This window comes from Sebastes umbrosus, chromosome 11, assembly GCF_015220745.1.
Source record: "Sebastes umbrosus isolate fSebUmb1 chromosome 11, fSebUmb1.pri, whole genome shotgun sequence".
Lineage (NCBI taxonomy): Eukaryota > Metazoa > Chordata > Actinopteri > Perciformes > Sebastidae > Sebastes > Sebastes umbrosus.
The window spans coordinates 21,731,803-21,752,119 of NC_051279.1; the positions used below are offsets into that span (position 1 = coordinate 21,731,803).

The 20,317-nt window shown below is 40.9% G+C and overlaps 1 protein-coding gene across 2 annotated transcripts in view; it reads right to left on the minus strand.

Moving 5' to 3' along the window:
• Positions 1-724: 724 nt before the first annotated feature.
• Positions 725-20,317, minus strand: part of sntb1 (syntrophin, basic 1) — a 45,255-nt gene continuing 25,662 nt past the window's right edge. The window contains exons 5-9 of one of the 2 annotated variants that reach the window (XM_037784703.1): positions 17,455-17,591; positions 15,877-16,073; positions 6,168-6,397; positions 5,151-5,283; positions 725-1,626 (exon numbers count right to left, since the gene is read on the minus strand). In XM_037784703.1, coding sequence (XP_037640631.1) covers positions 5,182-5,283; positions 6,168-6,397; positions 15,877-16,073; positions 17,455-17,591 — 666 coding nt within the window. In that variant the 3' untranslated portion in view covers positions 725-1,626; positions 5,151-5,181. The remainder of the gene's footprint in view (positions 1,627-5,150; positions 5,284-6,167; positions 6,398-15,876; positions 16,074-17,454; positions 17,592-20,317) is intronic. The other variant, XM_037784705.1, reaches the window with a different exon arrangement.

The window sequence follows — 20,317 nt, forward strand, 5'->3', positions numbered from 1 at the left end:
TTGATTTATTACCACAGTAAACATCGTAAACATGAGTTTATGGTCTCAGTCACTAGTTTCAAGTCTTCTTCAATACAGCATGATGTTCATTTAGTAAATTATGGTCCCATTTAGAGTCAAATAGACCATAAAGCAGGGGATGCTTTAGGGCTTGGCTACTTTGTGATTGACGGGTTGCTACCACGGCGTTGTCCGATCTGGAAGTTGTCGGTGTTTTTGTTTTACAGCTTTAACCCTTTCACAGTGTGTTTTCAGTTCATAAAAGTTAATAATAACCTTTTTAGTCGCCTGAAAATGTCTTATTCAGCGTTCGGTTGTGCTTGGCTTCACCCTCCCGTGTCACTTCTGATTGCAAAAAAACAATGGGTGACGTTACGGTGACTACAAAAAAAAAGCGTATTTCCCTAAAAGATCAAACTATTGCTTTTAATTATCTGGTCAAAATGTGTTTACCAAAGTATTCTGAACATTTCCTCATTCTTTGGTTATGGTACGGTTAGGGATAAATTAAACATATGCATCTTTAATCTTATCATAAGCTTGTAATACTAGTCCTTCTGTGGAAACTGAAGTTATCAGAAGCACAACAGTAAATGCCACCTGGATCCCCAAACGTTTTGAGTGATATCCAATACATGTAGTTTAAATGTGATAAAAGAATCTGAATGCTTGTCTATAATTATAATTCATGTTCATTGAAGCCACTGCAATTTTTTTAGAACTGTTAGAACTGACTTCAAATCACTGTCAAATCAGTCAAACACTGAAATACTTTGACCACCGGATGGTCACAGTATGCAACCTGTTAAAAGAATACTGTGATATTTTGAATTGGATTGAGTCAGCTGTCACATTGTGGGAAACTGTGCGGATGATTGTACCCGTCGGTTTCAATGATGAATGCTGACACCGCTAACAAGACAATTCAGGGTGACGCTAACAAAGACGGATGCATAAAGTTGTTCCACAGTGTGTCAAGTGTTTGGTGAAGAAAAATGACCCGAGTGAAATTCAGAATGTCCCTTCAGAGCTAATGGTGAATAAATTATATGATTGGTAAATGGAAGGCAGTTTGCTATTACATTTTGATTGAATTAAAAGTGAATCCATCTCAACCGTGCCGCACGTGTCCAGTCCTTCAAATCCTGGACGTGACAGTAATGCCCAATCTGTGTCCCTCTTGTCTGTATATATCATCCCTCTGCTTCTAGTCCTGTCCATGTTTTCTTCTGTGGTTCTTCAGTCAACACTTCAGTCCATGCAGCCCTTAAATGGAGGGTTTATCCCCCTAAAAACATCAGTCCATTTCATTCAAAGCAAAACCAACCTGAATTGGTTTCTCCAGTGTTTCATTAACTTGGAGTTGGAGACTCCAAAAAAGGTCAATTTCCACATAGAGGCTACATTCACTCAGCTTGGGTCCCCGACTGAAGGAGTTTGACGTGGTGTACTGCTGCATGCGGGCTGCAGAGAGGTGGAAAAACAAGGTGGATTTCTGTTTTCAAAGGAGATGAAGCGTCCCATTTAGAGAGGTCAGGCCATCAGACCCAGCCGGGCGATCTTAGCAGAGAGGAAGGAGTGGAGGATGAAGACGATCGGCTTCGGACACGAGTGGAGGTCCAGTTGCTGGAGGAGGAAAGGGCAAACAGCAGAATTTTTAAAAGAAGAACAAGACAGACTAATGCAAAAACTTGACAGGAGTAAAGAAGAGAGAATATGACTAAAAGATGTGAGAATTCATTAGAGCCGAAGGGATGACAGAGAGGGGAAGAGGCAGGGGAGGTAAGGAAAAGAAAAAGAGTTTGTAAAGCACATAAAATCATAAAAGTATATTCAGAACTAACTACACAGGCAACAGTTCCCCATGAGGCAAGGATTAGACAAGACCTAGCTGGAGCTAAGCACTGCACAAACACACACACGCAGCACATCACTGTGAACAAAGCTCTGTTCATAGCCTGAATCAACAGCAGTACTATGACTCACATCCTGTTCCTTCGGCCTATAGGGAAATTTAACCTATAAATTCACACTTAGACTACTGTTTAGTTGGTCATATTTAACACTCGGGACGTTTTAGAGGCTACCTCATCTCCAGCAAACCCAGTGCAATGAAATATGAGTAGACGTCACCTACATCATTATTGGTCCACAAATGTCAGATTTTTAGGAGGTGTGATAAATGAAGTGAGTTTTTTTAGTGTGGCTTTGGTAGTGGCAATGTCAGTCGGTCCAACACATTGGTCCAGACTGAAATATTTCCCCACTATTAGATGGTTTGCTTTGCTTTGTTTGGAATTTGGTACAGATATCCATGGCGGCCAAAGGATGAATGAATCCTACTGACTTTGGTGATCCCCTGAATTTTCCGCTAAAGCAACAGCAGGTTTTACATTTATGGTTCAGCTAAAAGTTGTCGAGTGAAATGTCTCAACAACTACTGGGTGGATTGGTACAGGTATTCATGACCCCTCAGGATGAATTGTAATAACTTTGGTGATCCCTAAACTTTTCATCCAGCGTTATCACATCAAAACTTAAAGGGAAAATTTGCTGATTTTCAACCCTATCTCTATCTATCTGAGTTAGGGATAAAGTGTGAAAAACTTTCTTGTTCTCTTTGCTTGTATTGCAAACTAGTTACGTTTCCATCATATGATTGCATAGGATATAATGGACAACGATTTTTACAGTGAATTTGCTGACTTGGATATTCAGCCGTATTCAGCCGGAGAGAGGCTGCTCAAGGCTGCTGCTGCGGTGGGATATGGAGGAGGATATGGCCGGTGGGGACCCTCCAGAACTTGAGCTGCCGGGAGCAAATACCGACTAGTGGAGCCTTTGCTCAAATTGCCCGCCAATGCCAACAGAGACTGAATCATTCTGCTGTAATTAATGTCAGCATGGACAGTTTTTTGTTGAATGCTGTCACCTACAACAACCCAGAGAGAGCGAGCCGTGTGTGCTCTGCATGAAAGTTTTCCTCCTCACTCGTACAGAGGTGTGCTGGAGACCTTCTTCAGGATCCCGAAGATAAACTGGAAAATACAACCAAGACTAGCTAGGGTGATTTTTGCTATTGTAATTTGCTAATTTAACGGTCTGCCTCCAATGAAGGAGTGAGAGCCGCCAACGAGTCACTGCGGTGGGGCAGATGTTCAGCGGGCCACCGGCATGGCAGGGAAGATACAGTCGGGGAAAAACGGCGTGGAGAGCTGGCATATTTTCACAGCTTACTCTGTGAATTCAAGATTTATTTCGATCAAACCAGAGTTACTGATTGTTGGAAAAGTGGAAAGACTAACCAAGATGGTTTTGATGAGTTTTCTTTCATTTGTGTCCAGTTTGAATGAAGTGTGTTTCATGATGAGTTAACAAGACAAGCCTGTCTTAGTTTGGTGTTAAAAGAGAAACTTGAATTCAGAAGGTGTATGGATGTATTTTTCTGTTTAGGGTTTAAGAATATTTCCTTTATTGACATTTTGTGAGTTTATTCTGTTTATTTATCAGACTAGGAAAGCTAAGAGAGCTTGTGTAACGTAGCAAACTCACTGCTCGCACTCGTAATGCATGCAGGCACAGCCAGCACGGCGCCGCAGCAGGAGAACCAAGTTTTCCCGGTCAATATAGCACACACTGGGGAATTTATTTCTTCAGTGGACTACATTTACCGTCAGCACTGACAGCGGGGCCAGTGTGCCAGTTCCGCAGTCCAGGGTTGTGCGGGTATGGAGAGATTTTGCGCCATTCCTCGCTCGAGGAGGTGTTATTCTATTTCGCTAGCCGTCTCATGTTGTCAGTAAACTTGTGTTTTAGTTAAGTACTTTAAGTTGTGTAGTGGTCAGTTTTGGTTCTGTTAGTAAATAAACATTCTTTTTTGTTTCATCAACCTCCGTTATCCTAATTTCCTCTTTTCCACCCGGTTTTACTTTTCATTGTTACTCTCCCCTCCCCTAGCCTTAAGTGGGGTCGTAACAGTTGGGGGCTCGTCCGGGATAAAAGGTGGTGAATTTTCCCTTTAAATTTGTCCAGTACTTTGGTTTATGACCTGCTAAAATATGACATTCGTGTCAGCCTCAGTTGTACTTTGTGTTTAGTGCTAATTAGCAAATATTAGCACGTTAAACTGAGATGGTAAAAATGGTCAACATTGTAGGCTACCTGCTAAACATCAGCATGTTAATATTTAGCACAGCTTCACAGAGCTGCTACAGTAGCGACGATGTTCTTTCCTTTGCCTTGCTGATCAACCACAGTAGAGGTGTGGATATAATTTTAGTTTTCTAAACCACAACCAGTGGTTTGGCTTTATGCAAGCTCTAGACATACATTGTCTGCATCGGGGAGATGAACTTGTCAATTTCTGTGACAAAATTAGATCTACATAGTCCCTGCCAACCAATGACAGTATAGTTAACACTTTAAAAAAAAGCCCAGCTGATTCCACTTTCAAATGTTGAGCTAATGAGCCATCAGCCACATCCGGGAGTGCCTTGGGATTTTATAAAGCCTCGTCTTTGACTGTGTTGGGATTCAGAAATTCTACAGACACCAAAATCTGTTCTGCTAAGGTAGCCAACAGAAGGGGTTTGAATCAAAGCGCCAAAGTCTTTGCTTGTTTGCCTTCAGCATAATGTGAGCCGTGAAACATGAGCGTATCTGACAGAAGTTTTATACGGAGCTGTTATGTGGCCCATTGTACAGACAGTTCGAGGCGTCGATAGAAGGCATCTCAGTTTCCAATTTCTAAATCCCATGAGAGTAAATATTTTAGTTTTCACTGTCACTTTATTTTCCACAGTGCTAAGGCTTTATGAATGATGAAACATTAATGTTGTGTTTCTGGGTAACAACAGTTTGTAAAAGTGTCAAGGGACGGTAACTATATCTCATCCTCCGACACCGACATTAATATTCATATCATTACTGTCAAATAAAATCCAGGAGGTTACAAACTGAACAGCAGGAGTAATGGGGGTAGTGCGAGTGGTAGTGATTGTACTTTCAGGTTTACACAGTGATAACTTTGACTGTGGCCACCTGGACCTCCATACAGTGAGCTGTTGAGTGGTGTAAACAGATTAAAACTCTTAGAGTAAGTGGCAGGCAGGCTATTTTTAAAGAAAATTCCACTCTCCGAACGCTCTTACCTGTTAAGACCTAGGTGTGAAGTTCGTTATTTCATGATGAAGTACTGTAATTTACTTTCTGCCATACCACTTTTCCTCTGCCTGTCTCCACTTTGTGTTTGGCTTCATTTCCCAGAAGGCCTCCTGAAACCCCCTGAGAGTGGGTATGAACTTGTTCTAGTTATTGTACCGAGATGTACACCACCACAGCAAAGTAAGCTTTTGATATTGATTTTTTCTTTTTCCATCAGTTAGACTTGAAAATCAAAAACCAAAAAAGCAGTTATTAATATGAAGGCTTAAAGAAGAACATTTTAAACTCGGCTTAACTTGAAATGGGGAAATGACTGAGTGCAATTATTTGGATTGTATTAAATATTTGAAATATTTTTGTCTTATAGTTTGGAGAAAAATGAGAAGGCTGTCACTGTTAATTTTAAAATTGCGAAGAATAAATGTAGCAAAATAATTAAATATTATATATGACATGATATGTTCAAATTCAAAATTCATAGACATATTATATGCTGTGTCTCAATTCGGATACTTCCATAAGTACACTTCAATGTAGTACACTGCACACTATGTACTTGCGTAGTGCGTGAATTTCGACAGGGTAGTGCTGTCTCAAATCGCACATACGTACTTACCGGAAGCTCGGTAGATCAGCTGGTGATAGTTAGCTGCGGACATCACGCCGTATCGGCGGTAATTTAATTTGAACGGATGAATTAACCCAATAATGACTGCTATCCAACTACAGTATGGTGGTACTTAGTAAAAAAAACACAGTTCAGTGTTCGCCGTTTCGCAAACCCTGCTTTGACAGCCCTGCTATTTATACACAGAATAATGTTGCTAGGGTAACAGCTTTGGTCCAAGTTTACTTCCTATTACTGCATTAACAAACATTGCAACAGGAGATGCAAAGGGGCCCATTTACAATGTTTATGTTGCCAAGTTTGAAAAGGTCTTTCAGAGAGCATCTTGTTACATTTTGTGTCAAAAGACAACGCTTTAAAAAAAGGAAACACTCACAATCTCCCCCTCCTTCCCTCCAAAGTCAAGGAAGAGCATGCGAACTCCATCATCTGAAGACATCTTTAGTTTTTCGTAGGGGTAGGAGAGGAGCACCCGGGTCCTGGTGGGCGTGTGAGCCCCTCTCTCCTCCCCATTTTCCCCGTCTCCCAGTTTGGGGTCAGCCAGCACAGAGAAGCCCTGTTCGTAGTGAATCACCAGCCGGCACTCCTGGCTCTGGTATAGACAACCTGGAATATAAATAGACAGGATATTTTAAATTGGCAATAGACACGCTTTTTAATTTAACTTATCAGTATAAAGTAAATGTTGATTGCACAATAATGACACCATCAGCGTTTGGATTGGTTCCCAATAAGCCTCGTTTTCACTATGCAATTCTGCCTGCCACCGGGTACGATCTCCCGCAAAAAAAAGAAGGCTCCATTTATGGCACGAAGGAAGTGAGTCAACTATTTCGCGACCAAAACAGGAAGAGGATAGCGCTTTTGTTTAACCCGGTAGCTATCGGTAGATATTCCCAGTTACCAAAGAGTATCAATGTAAGTTCTTTGTAGTTAATCCCCCAGTAGCGGAAAGTAGCGGAACAACCAAAGTAACTGTGGAAACAAAACGCAGTGTGCCAACGCTTTTCCAGGGTACGCACATACGCTCATTTACATATTGGTGACATTATCGTGCATTCATTTTGCAAAACGTTAAATATATTATACTTGATATATTTCTTGCTTTTTCCCTCATGAATAAGTCACTAAATTTGTTGCTAGTAGGCCTAGTCGGCTCTGAGGAAAACGGAAAGTGATCCTGTTGTCTTTGATAAGTTGTCTATTGCCACTTTCATTTTTGATTGTTAGCAACGAGATGCTCAAATCTGAACAAATCTTCTTGTTTTCCCAGTATTAATAATGTGTGGATGACAGAAATAAGAGTTAAAGTGCAAGTCAGAATTGTAATCATCTGGTACATGCATTATAGAATGATTCATTACAATGAGAAGTCAAATTAAGACTTTAAATCACAGACTTTTATGTAAGTAGCAGTACACCTTTAAATGCATATTGTGGACTTAAAAAATGATATAGCATCTCTGTCCTTGGAAAACCTCCTGTCCTTACTTTTAGGGAGGATATACATTTTCTATTGTCCAATGACTTAAGTGCTGAGTGTTGGCTTGTACTGGCAGGGCAGGGCCCCATTCAGTATGATTAATGTGTTATGTTACCAGGTTGGATGTTTGTACAAAGTGCTTCAATTTTTTGTTCTAAGATGGATCACATCGATATACAGTCTCTTTTTCATCTTATTCAAGAGACATTCAGCTCTTCTCACATGTAAAACAAAAACTTAAATTACTTATTTTATTAGTTTTTAATTACAATTTGCTCAAACGCATTAATTTTTGACAAACAGAATTTTGTAAAGCAATAAAAATAACACGATACATTTCCACTGTAAGTCTATAAATACATGTTGAATATTGACTGAATTTTTGGTCGGCCCTACTATGAGCATACTGTGCTATACTGGTGCTTCCATAGATAATAGAAATACTAAGAACATGGACAATTACTGTTATCGTGATGAAGTTCAAGAGGCGTTTACTCTCTGTTATCAGAGCTAAAACTAATGATACACTAATGATATAACAATACATCTGTTCTTCATGAAGGTTATAATGTTCAGGTTTTATTAAACTGTGTTGATTCAACATTTTAGTAATTTACTGCTCATGCTGTAGATGTACTGTGTTTTACTAAGAGGTATTGCTAATATTTTGTTCTCCCCATTTATATCAATGAGGCCAGACTAAATATTAGAGACACCTCTTACGCACCATTACTTTTAGCTAGGTGCACCTAATAAACTGGCAACTGAGGGTAAATTTAGGTTCTTCTTAAATATACTAGAGCAGTGCCGCGGTATGGCTGCTTGTACCCGCCAAGTTTGAAGTTGATTGGATGAACGGTGAGATATGCAAAGGACAGTCATACATACATACACAGACAGACTCCTTCCTTTATAGTTAGATGGTGCTGCTACAGTGCCACCTATTTGGCACCAAATATGTCATGGACACTCAGACATCATATCTACACATATCCCTCAAATGGGGTTGCAATGGCACAAAGCGTTCAGGAGATATGACATTTTTTGTAATATAAGCCCTGCCCACAGCATTTGAGCTAACTTTGAATGCCAGCTACAGCAACATGGTATGGAACTTCAACAATCTAAGAAGTAACTTTTCCAGCTCGGTCTGGAGATGTTTTGAACCAAATTTGATGATGATCGCTCTTGTCGGAGCAGTGGCAAAAATCAGATTTGGACACGATTCAAAATGGTAGAAAATCAATCTAGACGCTATTGGCGTGGCTTATTGGAATTTTGTATCTGAGGATTACGATTTATAAGTTACTGGCCAAAAAATAAAGTACATTGATATTGCGCCACCATCAAATTGATACTGCGCTCCTTTTGGGTCCTGAGCAATACACATGCCAAGTGTGATATCAATCGGATGAGCGGTTCTCGAGATATGTGAAGGACACACAGACAGACGGACAGACAGACGGACAGACAGACGGACAGAGATTCCTCGTTTTATAGTTAGATTGTACAGTTCTGTCATGTTGTCAAATCTCCACTGTGTTCTAACTCATCCTCTTTTACACACTAATATTAACCATATTTCAGTGACAGACTACTCTCTTCACGTGGAGACCGACCCACACTGTATCAGTTCTACATCATTTTTCATCAGTCTCTCCTCACAGCATGCGCCCGGCTGAAAGCAGAGTGTGCTATCTTTATCTACTCTCCCAATTTACGCATCACTTTCCTCTGCTTTAATGACAAACCTGTCACGTCCCCACACAGTGTGATCTAGCTGCATTTAGTCTTATTTTTCAGTGCCTTGACAGCAGAGTTTCCCTCGCTCTGCCAGCCCCCTGCACGCTCAAAACTTCATTTACAAAATAAGCTCCTCTCTGTTGACGACATCTGATCTATCGGGCGGCGTGTTTGTGTGACAAAGAGATGCTGAGCGAGAAGAGAGTTGTTATCTTTCCATTGTTTGCTGACAGCCTTAGCAGGATGTGTGTGTATTGCATGTACAGGGAGGGGAGTGTGTGTTTGCATGGGTGTACACATGACAGTGAGTGTATGTGTGTGTGTAATGCCTCTAAGCTGGTGAGGAAAATGAGTGTATTTTCTATCTTGCAGACATGGAGATGCATATATGATGTGTGTCTTCTCTCTCTGTGGGCTATAGAATAGCTATGCATGTGTGGTTATATATATACGCTCTCTGTGGCCTGCGTTTTCTGATTACTTAACCACGTTGTCAGTCAAACCACGCTAATCACCCTATACACATCTAAATCCCTTCCTCGTTCGTCTCTCTAGCTGAAGGCGATTACGGAACCAAGGTTGGTAAATATGTACACAGTAGGCTAACACACACGACTACGGTCAAAGGCAAATATTTTTTGTCAGTTTAATTTACCCTGCACAGAGTAGCAGGTTTAGTTGTACTTAACAATGTAATCAAGTCATAGAAACGCATGCTAAATTGACTTTCTGTTATTGTTTTGCATCTCATTTATGTTCTGCATATTTTAACCTTTTTTGAAAGCCCATTTTCTCACTGTGATTCAGCAAAGAGACAAAATAATGAACAGCACTCTCACTCAGAAAGGACTTATTCACAATTACAAACTGCCACAAAGGTGGGTCCTGTTAGGTTGACTGCCAATTAGCAGCCAGCTGTAAAAAGAGGCGGTAATTAGCACTTTAATGTGGGAGTTTAGAAAGCAACACAAGACCACCAGCATGGAGTCAGAGCCCAAATCATCAGCTGCTTGACTAGGTAATAGACTGGAATTTTAATTTCTGTTTAAATTTTAGTTTGATTATGTGTTTAACTTCTTCTTATTTGTCTTATATTATAGTTTGCTCTTCCTTTGTAAAGAAAATGCCGCTCTGCTGTCAGTAGACTTGTCATGTATGCAATTGGTGACATGCTGCAAACACCGACCCTTTATTTGAACGCGCTCATAGCCAGATTGAGAAACCCTGGGTTGATTTACCGAGTTGATACCCACCGTCGTAGGACCAGTTAGCGTGATGATCGCGTTTGTTAGGGTTAGTTAAGCCAGGTAAAGAGAAGATACTCTGGGTATGTTGAACTCGCTTCGTAATACAGGCCTCTGATGTCCTTCCTACAGCAGGAAGTGCTAATGTGGGTTTTCCACACAGGAGCTGAGCAATATATTACAGTAATTTCTCCTCTCCTTATCAACTGTGGAACACACTTACACAACAGAGGTGTGTTGATACAACTTCAGGAAGTAATGTTGATAAGAAGCACACTGCAAATCAAATAGAAAAATGAGGCGCACACACACACACACACGCACGCACACACAGATGTACAGTGTAATATCCTCCATAACCCTGAAGACATCCCATTCATGATGAAAAATGAGTCGCATAATGTGTAACATTATTCTAATGATGTATAAACAATCTGGCAGGACAAATGTCTCCCTAATGGCATAACAGTTGTAAATGGGGCAAAGAGTGGCGCGGCTTTTGTTGTGTTCAGGAGCGAAAATTAGACCTGAAACTCTACTCTTTCACCTGAGAGCCTTGATCTGCGGGGCAAGTAGGGTTTCCCACCAGAATACACACACACACACACACACACACACACACACACAATCATACACACACAGAGGGGCTTTTCAGGCTGCAACAAAAGCCCTTCTTTCTGCCTGACAGCGAGTGGAAAAGACAGGAGGGGCAGAGAGTGATAACACGGAGAGACAGAGAGAGGAACTGAATGAATGAGGGAAAGAGAGAGGAGGGAGAAATTAATTCTGTTACCATAACGACAAGTGCAAATGCTAAAAGGTTATTGTGGGACAGGCACTCTTTGTCATTAGTCTTACACTTTTAAATGACATTAACGGCAAGTAAAATATTTCAACCCACTGCGCCAAACTTCCAAGTGTCACAGCAGGTTGCCGTGTTAATTCTCCACAACCACTGAGGTAACATTGCTGCCTCAATTGCTCCACATCATTAAGCTATTTACCTGTTCATTAAGGAGACCCAAACGACCCCTAAGACAATTTTACAGCTGTCACCTTTGACAACAACATTAACGAGAAGACTGTGGGTGTGCAGGAGAAGTGGGATTACTGACTTTTAACAGAAACATCTGAAGCCGGTCATAAAATAATGTTTTGAATCAGTGGTTCGAAGATTATTCTTGACCCTGGCCACCACAGTGGAGAAAACAATGTCAACACAAGGGTCATATAGTAGCTGTACTGGGGTTTTCGAGCAGCTGTAGCTTATCATAAAGACAGTCACTGCTCACACAACCCCTGTAACATCACGACCGATTTGAAGTTTTTACACTTTGGTTTTTGTACAGATTAAACAAGAGAGACGTAACTATAGACTGTACGTAGTCACCGTGATGTCACCCATTGGTTTGTGGACTGCCGTTTTGAAGCCTCGGGTTCAGCATTTTGGCCGTCGCCATCTTGGTTCTTTGCAACCAGAAGTGACACGAGAGGGTGGAGCTAAGTACAACCGAAACGCTGAATAGGACATTTTAAGGTGACAAAAAGCTTACAATTAACATTAATGGACTGAAAACACACTGTGAAAGGGTTAAAGTTGTAAGACGAAAACACGGACAACTCCCAGACCGGACAACGCTGTGGTAGCGACCTGTCAATCACAAGGGAGCCACGCCCTAAAGCATACCCTGCTTTATGGTCTATTTGACTCTAAATGGGACCATAATTCACTAAATAAACATCATGCTGTATTGAAGGAGACTTGAAACTAGTGATTGAGACCATAAACTCATGTTTACAATGTTTACTGAGGTAATAAATCAAGTGAGAAATCATTTTCTCATAGACTTCTATACAATCAGACTTCTTTTTGCAACCAGAGGAGTCGCCCCCTGCTGGCTGTTAGAAAGAATGCAAGTTTACGGTACTTCCGCATCAGCTTCACTTTTCCGACCCCAGATGTTGTTCACTGGATATAACATGTTAATTAGTGAGCTGTGGAGATGCTGGAAGGTAGATTTGTTTCCTTTGGACAGAGCCAGGCTAGCTGTTTCCCTCCATTTCCAGTCTTTATGGAAAGGTAAGGTAGCTAAGCTAAGGTAACCGACAGCTGGCTGTAGCTTCAAATTAAGCGTATAGACATGAGATTGGTATCCATCCTCTCATCTAACTCTTTGCAAGAAACCAAATTCCCCAAAATATTTTAGGCTATATATAAACTATTTCCATAAAGATCCAGTGTGTACGATCTGGCGGAATCTAGCGGTGAGGTGAGGAGATTGCAAACAACTGAAGCCTCTCCTGTGTGCCAAGCGTGTTGGAGAACTACGTTGGCCCACGTGAAAACGCGATTTGGAGCAGAGCCAGTGCGTAGAGTGTTATGCACATGGGAAGTGAGTGGTGAAGCAAGAGAGAGAAAGAGAGAGCGACGGCGACGGGAGCGAGTAACTTTATTGACTCCAGCCCAAGCAGGAAAAGTTAACAGAGTTTGGTTTGTCCGTTCTGGGCTACTGTAAACATGGCGGTGCAACATGGCGGACTCCGTGAAGAGGACCCACTCCCTATGTAGATATAAACGGCTCATTCTAAGGTATCGAAAACACAACAATTCTTATTATCAGGTAATTATACACTAAAGAAAATATACTTATTAATATTATACTCCAGTGGATCCCCTTAATTGTTACACACTGGTCCTTTAAGTGCTCAAAAACATTAGAATCTGCGACACAATGACAACTGGGCAAACTCCATCTGCTAGATCTATTGTATATTCTGCTACATGAAACACTGCAGAGACAGGTGCAACAGATTATTGATTCTTGATAGGTTGATTAGACTTCAGTGAGGGGATACAAGCAATAGAAGACAAGGAGAGCAGATATGCAGTAGACATAAATAGGGTTCAAACCTTGGGACTACATGATAGGCAGTGCCTTATCCTGCTAATTGCTCAAAATATCAATATGACCTCTGAAAAGTTTAAGTCACCTTGCACATAATAATAACAGAATGACTGCAGGCCAAGCGCCTGTGAAATTTGATTTCAGAGCCGAACAAATTACTCTCTCCTTTAAACTCCCTCTAAGAATGGCCTGCTGCCCGTCCAGTGATTGAGAGTTAATCTATCATCAGAGCAAATCTTTATCACGGGCCTCGACAGTGAATAAACCATCACAATGATTTATCAGAATGTTAGACAGATGAAAAGATGACAAGGTCAGCGTGACGACTCCTCAGGTGGTAACTGCTGAAAAATGAGTTAATGCACTTTGTATGCATTATCGCACTCCTTCTCGGGGAAGTGTAAATTACTTTTCTACTTCCATAACAAGAAACCGAGGGCTTGGTGCTAACAGCAATCTGTTTCACAAAAGTTATGGGATCCATGTCGGACTGAAATTCAGTGGAGAGCAATATAGATTCAAAACCATTCTCATTTTTCCTCATTCTTTTGGCCTGATGACTGACCTATCCAAATCAGTATTACAGTACAAAATTAAAGCAAACAAATATTTTCGCCCATTGTAGCGTCTTGACTCTATGAATGGTGATGCAGTCTGTCGATCCACCACTTTAGTCCAAATTGAAATACCTCAAAAACCATTGAGTTGATTGCCATGATATTTTGTACAGACTCTTAGTATTTTAACAATAGATGAGGTGGCTGTGGCTAAGGGGTAGAGCGGGTCGTCCACCAATCGGAAGGTCGAAGGTTCGATCCCTGGCTCCTCCAGTCTGCATGTCAAAGTATCAGTATCGATCGAAAGGTTGGCGGTTCGATCCCCGACTCCTCCAGTCTGCCTGTCACTGTGTCCTTGGGCAAGATACTGAACCCCAAATTGCTCCCAAAGGCTGTGCCATTGGTGTGTGAATGAGTAGGCTACTTAGATTAGATCCTGATGGGCCATCAGTGTATGAATGTGTGTGTGAACGGGTAAATGCTGACATGTAGTGTAAAGTGCTTTGAGTGTTCGGAAGACTAGAAAAGCGCTATATAAATGCAAGTCCACTTACCATCAAATGACTATATGTGCATATGAACAATCATTTCAGCGTCTTTCAGCTTATTGTTTGGCCGCAACTTTACTGTTTGGGTTCTCATTGGTGTTGTTTTCTGACACAGCAGGTGGTGTTTTTGTCAAAAAGCTCTAAAAAACCCTCTGTACCCGACCTGCCCAGAACCAAACAACAGACCGCAAAATGCCAAGTTCCGAGTCGTGTGCCAGCCTGAGTGGCAAATGCTAGTACAGCATTTGGCAGCTAAATTAATGCTAATTAATAATACTAATTAGTGCTAATGTTGCTCCCTATTTGCTCCCCTAAGTGACCAATAAATCAGTTAATTTAGGTTTTAAAGGCACAGGTGTTTTCACTTATCTCAGCTGATTAGACCTGGGCAGAGAATTACATCTGTGTACCTGACGCCATGCACCAATAAGAATGATAAATAATGTCATATTCACAAAGCTAACAGGAAAATGAGGCACATGTTAATCAAAGACAGTCCCACACACTCCTGTGAAGAGCTGTAATCATCCAAAATATGTGAAATAATCTGTGTGGGTGGTAGTATGGGGCGTGCAGGGCCCTTCACTTTATCTGTTTACTTCAGCTGCAGCGCGTCAATACTGAGCAGCTTGTTTCGGGTCTAGACAGCGTTTTGTCATGGGATTAAAGAAGATGTCCTTTTAACATTCGCATTTCCTCGCTAACTACCGCGACACACAAAATGTGATTTTTATCAAACATCTTGGGAGTGTTCCATTCAAATTGAGGCGTGAATGCAGCCTTGCTACGCCAATCACAGCATAAGATTTACACCTGGATAAATGGGTGGGTGAAGACAAGATTTAGGAGAGTTTTAACAAGAGTTTGGTGATGCAGAAACAACATTGACAACGAGGATGTAGTGTTGAGGTTGTGTATCATTTGCTGCTGGAAACATGCGCTGTTTCATATATGAGTGGAGTCTGAAGTGAAACTTCATTTGGCACGGTGTTCATCATAGATGGAGAGAGGAGGGGGACCCAGGGGAGAACTGCAGTTCCCAGGACATTTTGTGCTTGGAGAGAAAGGGAGGCAAAGAAGGAGAGAGAGAGAGAGAGAGATAGATAGATAGAGAGAGAGAGAGAGAGAGAGAGAGAGAGAGAGAGGATGGGGGGGTATTCTGTTGGAATTCCCTGGACGACAAACCCAATGCCAAATAGCACACACACACACACACACACACATTCCTGTCTATAAATAGCAAGTGCTTTATCCACATCTTCCATATGGCTGTCAAATTATATCACAAACCCTCTCCTATCTTAGTGTATGAGTGCACGTATATACATTTTGCCTTATGCACTGGATATAGATTATATTTTAGGCTTGCAGGACCTCAGGCAGAAGAGATTCTTAAGTCTCTCTCTGGATGTGTTTTGCTGCAGCATGCCTGAACACGTCTCAGGATGCATCATAGTGACCTGTGCTGCTCACTCCTCCATCCACAGCTACATGTTTGTGTTTGTGTCTCTGTTTATAGCGTATGACTGTGTATGTTTCTTAGTCTTTATCTCTACTTTGAGTTACTAAATCTAAATGTTTATGTGCAACGTATCAGTACTCACTCGTCGTGACTTCTTTGATCATCTCGGCTGAGGCGTGACATCCGTTGACTATGTGTCTGGTCCACAGGGACAGATCCTTGGTGGTCTCGGCCCGGAACAGGTGAGTCTCGATGCCGAGTCGCGTGCCGGTCCGAGTGGCAAAGAACAGCTCCGTGCCAGAGTGCGGCGATCCCCGGTCAGGGCCAGAGTGGACCAGACTGGATTAACACAGACACATAAACTGTCATGTAGTATAGGGAAGGGAGAACACATTTATGTCATTATGACATAAAAAAATATCGTCATCACAAACACCTTTTTGTAAGAAAGGAAAACTCTTTTTTTATGATAACACGTTCTTGTGTTATCAGTTTTTTTCCCCCTCACTGTGGAGTTTTTATACCAAACAGTTCATCACATCTTGAGCAAAGTTTCATAAAAACTGGTGATCAAAACTGTTACCAAGGAGCGGATATGTTGTTTACTGGGCCAACAAAGGCAAGGCAAAAAAAGACATAACAAAAGCTGTGCAAAAGTCTCTTCAAAAGCAACAAGGTTAAGGCTAAGTCTCACAGGGATGGCACTGTCGGTTCACCACTTTGGTCCGGACTGAAATATCTCATCAACTAATGGATGGATTGCTCTGAAATCTGGTAGAGACATTCATGTCGACCTCAGGGTGATTTGTAATAACTCTGGCTAAACTAAAAGCATCACTGATGAAAAATACAGCCTCAAAGAGCAGCTGGCGTCGCTGTAGACCCTTACTCTTACTGCAATACGTTGTTTTTGATACGTGCAAAAATCACATATGTGCAACATTACACCTGTTGGTGATGACGCAAGATGATGATAAACTGCCTGATTATTTATTATCTCTATCTCTATTACATTGGGAACAGTGAATGAATCAGGGACTGATTTCAGACACAGCCTAAAGATCTACAGCCGCACAACATCCCTCTTCCTAATTTGACACGGTGCGAACGAGTTTTTCCAAATGAAGATGTCCTAATCTGCTCCGTGCATCAGCAAACAGGCTGAGCGACGTGCTGCTTGTTTGAACCATCGCTCGTACTATATCTATATAAATTATATATATAATATATATATTTTCGCGCTCCATTCGCCAGAGTTCGCTCGGTCACTGTTTGTTAGGATGAGGTGTAAAGTAGGGCTGTCAATCGATTCAAATATTTAATCGTGATTAATTGTAAATTAATTACACATTTTTTATCTGTTCAAAATGTACCTTAAAGGTAAAAGCTGTGCGCACAGTGAAAATGCTAACATGCTGGTGTTTAGCAGGTAATGTTTACCGTATTCAGCATTGTAGTTTAGCATGTTAAGATGTTTTACACCATTCAAATGAGCACAAAGTAGCTAAAAGTGGCTAAAAGATTGATAGATAATGGTATTGGAAGAGGAATATCATTTTTTTTTTATAGATATTAAATTTAGTATTGGTTTTAAAATGAAAAGCATATTACTGTGACAACACAAGAGTCTCCATAATATATATTTTATTAGGTACTGTAAATGTATGTAATATACTGTGTATGTTTGTGATGTCGGTACATATCGTGGTGGTGGACCTACCGTGTTGCTAAAAGTGGATAAGTGTGTGCAGGGCTCTGCCAGGCCTCTTTGCCTCGTGGTAGACTCTCATACAGCAGCAGGTCTTTCTCTGTCACCACCACCAGCACCGGCTTCCAGCACTGCTTTTCGCTCTCGGTCTGCAGCAAAAACAGATAAACAATGAGTCAGGAAAGGTTGGATCCGTCATCTATCTAGTTTCTATACCCACTCATCCTGTGCAGGGCCATGCTGTATTCAGATGAATCCTATTTAAACACAAATGCTGTTTGAAACTCTTTTCTTATTGGAGAATTGCACTATTTTGAGAAGTGCACAAATTACCAGAGCCTGAAGTAATAACTTTAAAATGATTACCGAGTCTGATCAACCCCAAAAATTATTCAGCTTTATAATATCAACAGATCTTTGTGGAGCTGTAAAAGATAAATTAATTGAATAAATCCTACAAGGCTGCTCATGTTGAATTTGAATCAAGCACAGCTTTAATTTAATTTAATGCTGCAGAATTTTATGATCCTATTCCCTCTTATATATTTCATAAATAATTAAATCATCCTCAGGTTTTTAGGGGACAGCAGGTATTTTATCAGTAATATCAATGGTTGTTTGCCAGTGAGCTGCTTTATGGGACTTATGGTGTGTCAGAGGAAGGAATGGTGTTTGTGTTTACGTAAAAGACTCAGTGTGTACTCAGCAGTGGGTGTAGTAGGTGGGCTTCCTCCGGTTCTGAGAAGTGAAGCCAATGCGGAAGTGCCTTAAACGTGCATTCTTTCTAATAGCCAGCAGGGGGCGACTCCTCTGGTTGCAAAAAGAAGTCTGATTGTATATAAGTCTATGAGAAAATTACCCTACTGCACTTCTCACTTGATTTATTACCTCAGTAAACATCGTAAACATGAGTTTATGGTCTCAATCGCTAGTTTCAAGTCTTCTTCAATACAGCATGATGTTCATTTAGTAAAATGGTCCCATTTCGAGTCAAATAGACCATAAAGCAGGGTATGCTTTAGGGCGTGGCTACCTTGTGATTGACAGGTCGCTACAATGGCGTTGTCCAGTCTCAGAGTTTCACAGTGTGTTTTCAGTTCCTTAATTGTAACCTTTTTGGTCACCTAAAAATCAAAACGGTAGTCCACTAACCAAAAGGTGACGTCACGGTGACTACGTCCACGTCTTACATACAGTCTATGGGTGTAGATCAGTCTTCACCTCTCAACCTAACTCTCTCCATCAGTCTCTCTGTCATATTTCTCTCCAAAATGCTCCAAAAAATTATATAATTTGGGCTGTAACAAAGCTGTTCTGGTCCTTCGATATAAATGTGTACGTTCACTCTACTCTTGTGTGTACCCAGTGGAGAATTAGCTAAAAATACATTTGGCTGGTGTGCAGGTGCAGGTACTTTTCTAAGTATTTTCTTTGCTCTGCCCCCTCGCCCCCCCATCTCTCCTAATGAGCAAACCCCTCGCTTTCCTTTCAGAACACACACTGTTAATCTCTTAACTTAGAGCGCGCACACACTAACACACACAGCCCCGTATTTCATTTTACAATGCTCCATAACTATTCTCATTATGAGCGCTTATCTGCAGCCCAGCCATGGAATCCTAAGCTGCTCTTTGAAGTTCCGCCTCAGCCAATCACATCGCGGGAATTAAAGGGCCAAGGGTCAGCTTTTTAACATAATGAGAATATGTTGCTAAGTAACAGTATTGTACTGCATTTGAAGGATCAAATATTGGCAAATTCATGAGGACTCAATTAGATAGGTATGAATGTGTGTGAGTGTGTGCTCGTGTCTGGATATGTTTGCACAGGTGTGTGTGTCTTTGTATGAAAGAGAGAGTGAAGCTTTACCTGGCTGTGTACGTGCTTATGGATTTCAAAGATGTCTGCATGTGTGTGTGTGTACAGTTAATATACATAATGCAAAAATATGCATGCAAACACTACCTATGCACGCACGCAAACACACACACATCTGTAATTCTATACCCTGATTGCCGTAATGCATCCCTGAGCTCATAAAAAATCGAAGCCTAATTCTAACCTTAACCCTGTTAATATTAGATAACCACTAAATTAAAAAATATATATTTAAATACAATTGATCGAGTAAAAGGAAAATCATCAGTGATGCACATAAGCACAAACGTGAAAATGTTAATAAATAGCAACTGTAACAACAAGAAATATGAAACTAAACCTTAAAAATCAAAATACAATCCATATCTTGGAAAATAAGCAAATATCACATAACACATCATCCTTCATCATATCATGTTTCACAGCTTTACACACAAAATAATATCCAAAAATCGGCAGGGAGGGAAATATGTGTGGATCATTGCTGCCTTACGAAATCCAATGAAAAACATTTTTCAAAGGCTTCAGGAAAGAATACTACTATTATTATTATTATTATTATTAGCCTGCTACTGTTCGTTTACACTGAATGTAATGTACTGAGGGACACGTCCACATCTAACTCCCCTGTCCCGAATAGAGTTCTACAGGAATGAGTCCTATCTACCTAGAAAGGCGGTTCCTTTGTCTGGAAGTTGATGTTTTTTTTTAACAGGTTTTTAGTTAGATGCCTGAAATAAGGTCTGTGGTTAACACAAGCTGAAGAGATTTTAACGTTTTGTTCTACGACATAAAATACATCACTAAATATCCCACTCAGGAATTTTGAAGCCTTTATGTGTCTTAAAAAACGCGGTTGCTAACATGTGGCTAAATGAGACGCCGACTCGTCCGCCTTTACAGCCTTGTTATGTATACTCACGTGACCGTGGTGTAGTTTGTTTATAGCCTAACGTTAGCTTTTAACTTCTGCCGATTGCATTTACACTTCAAAAAT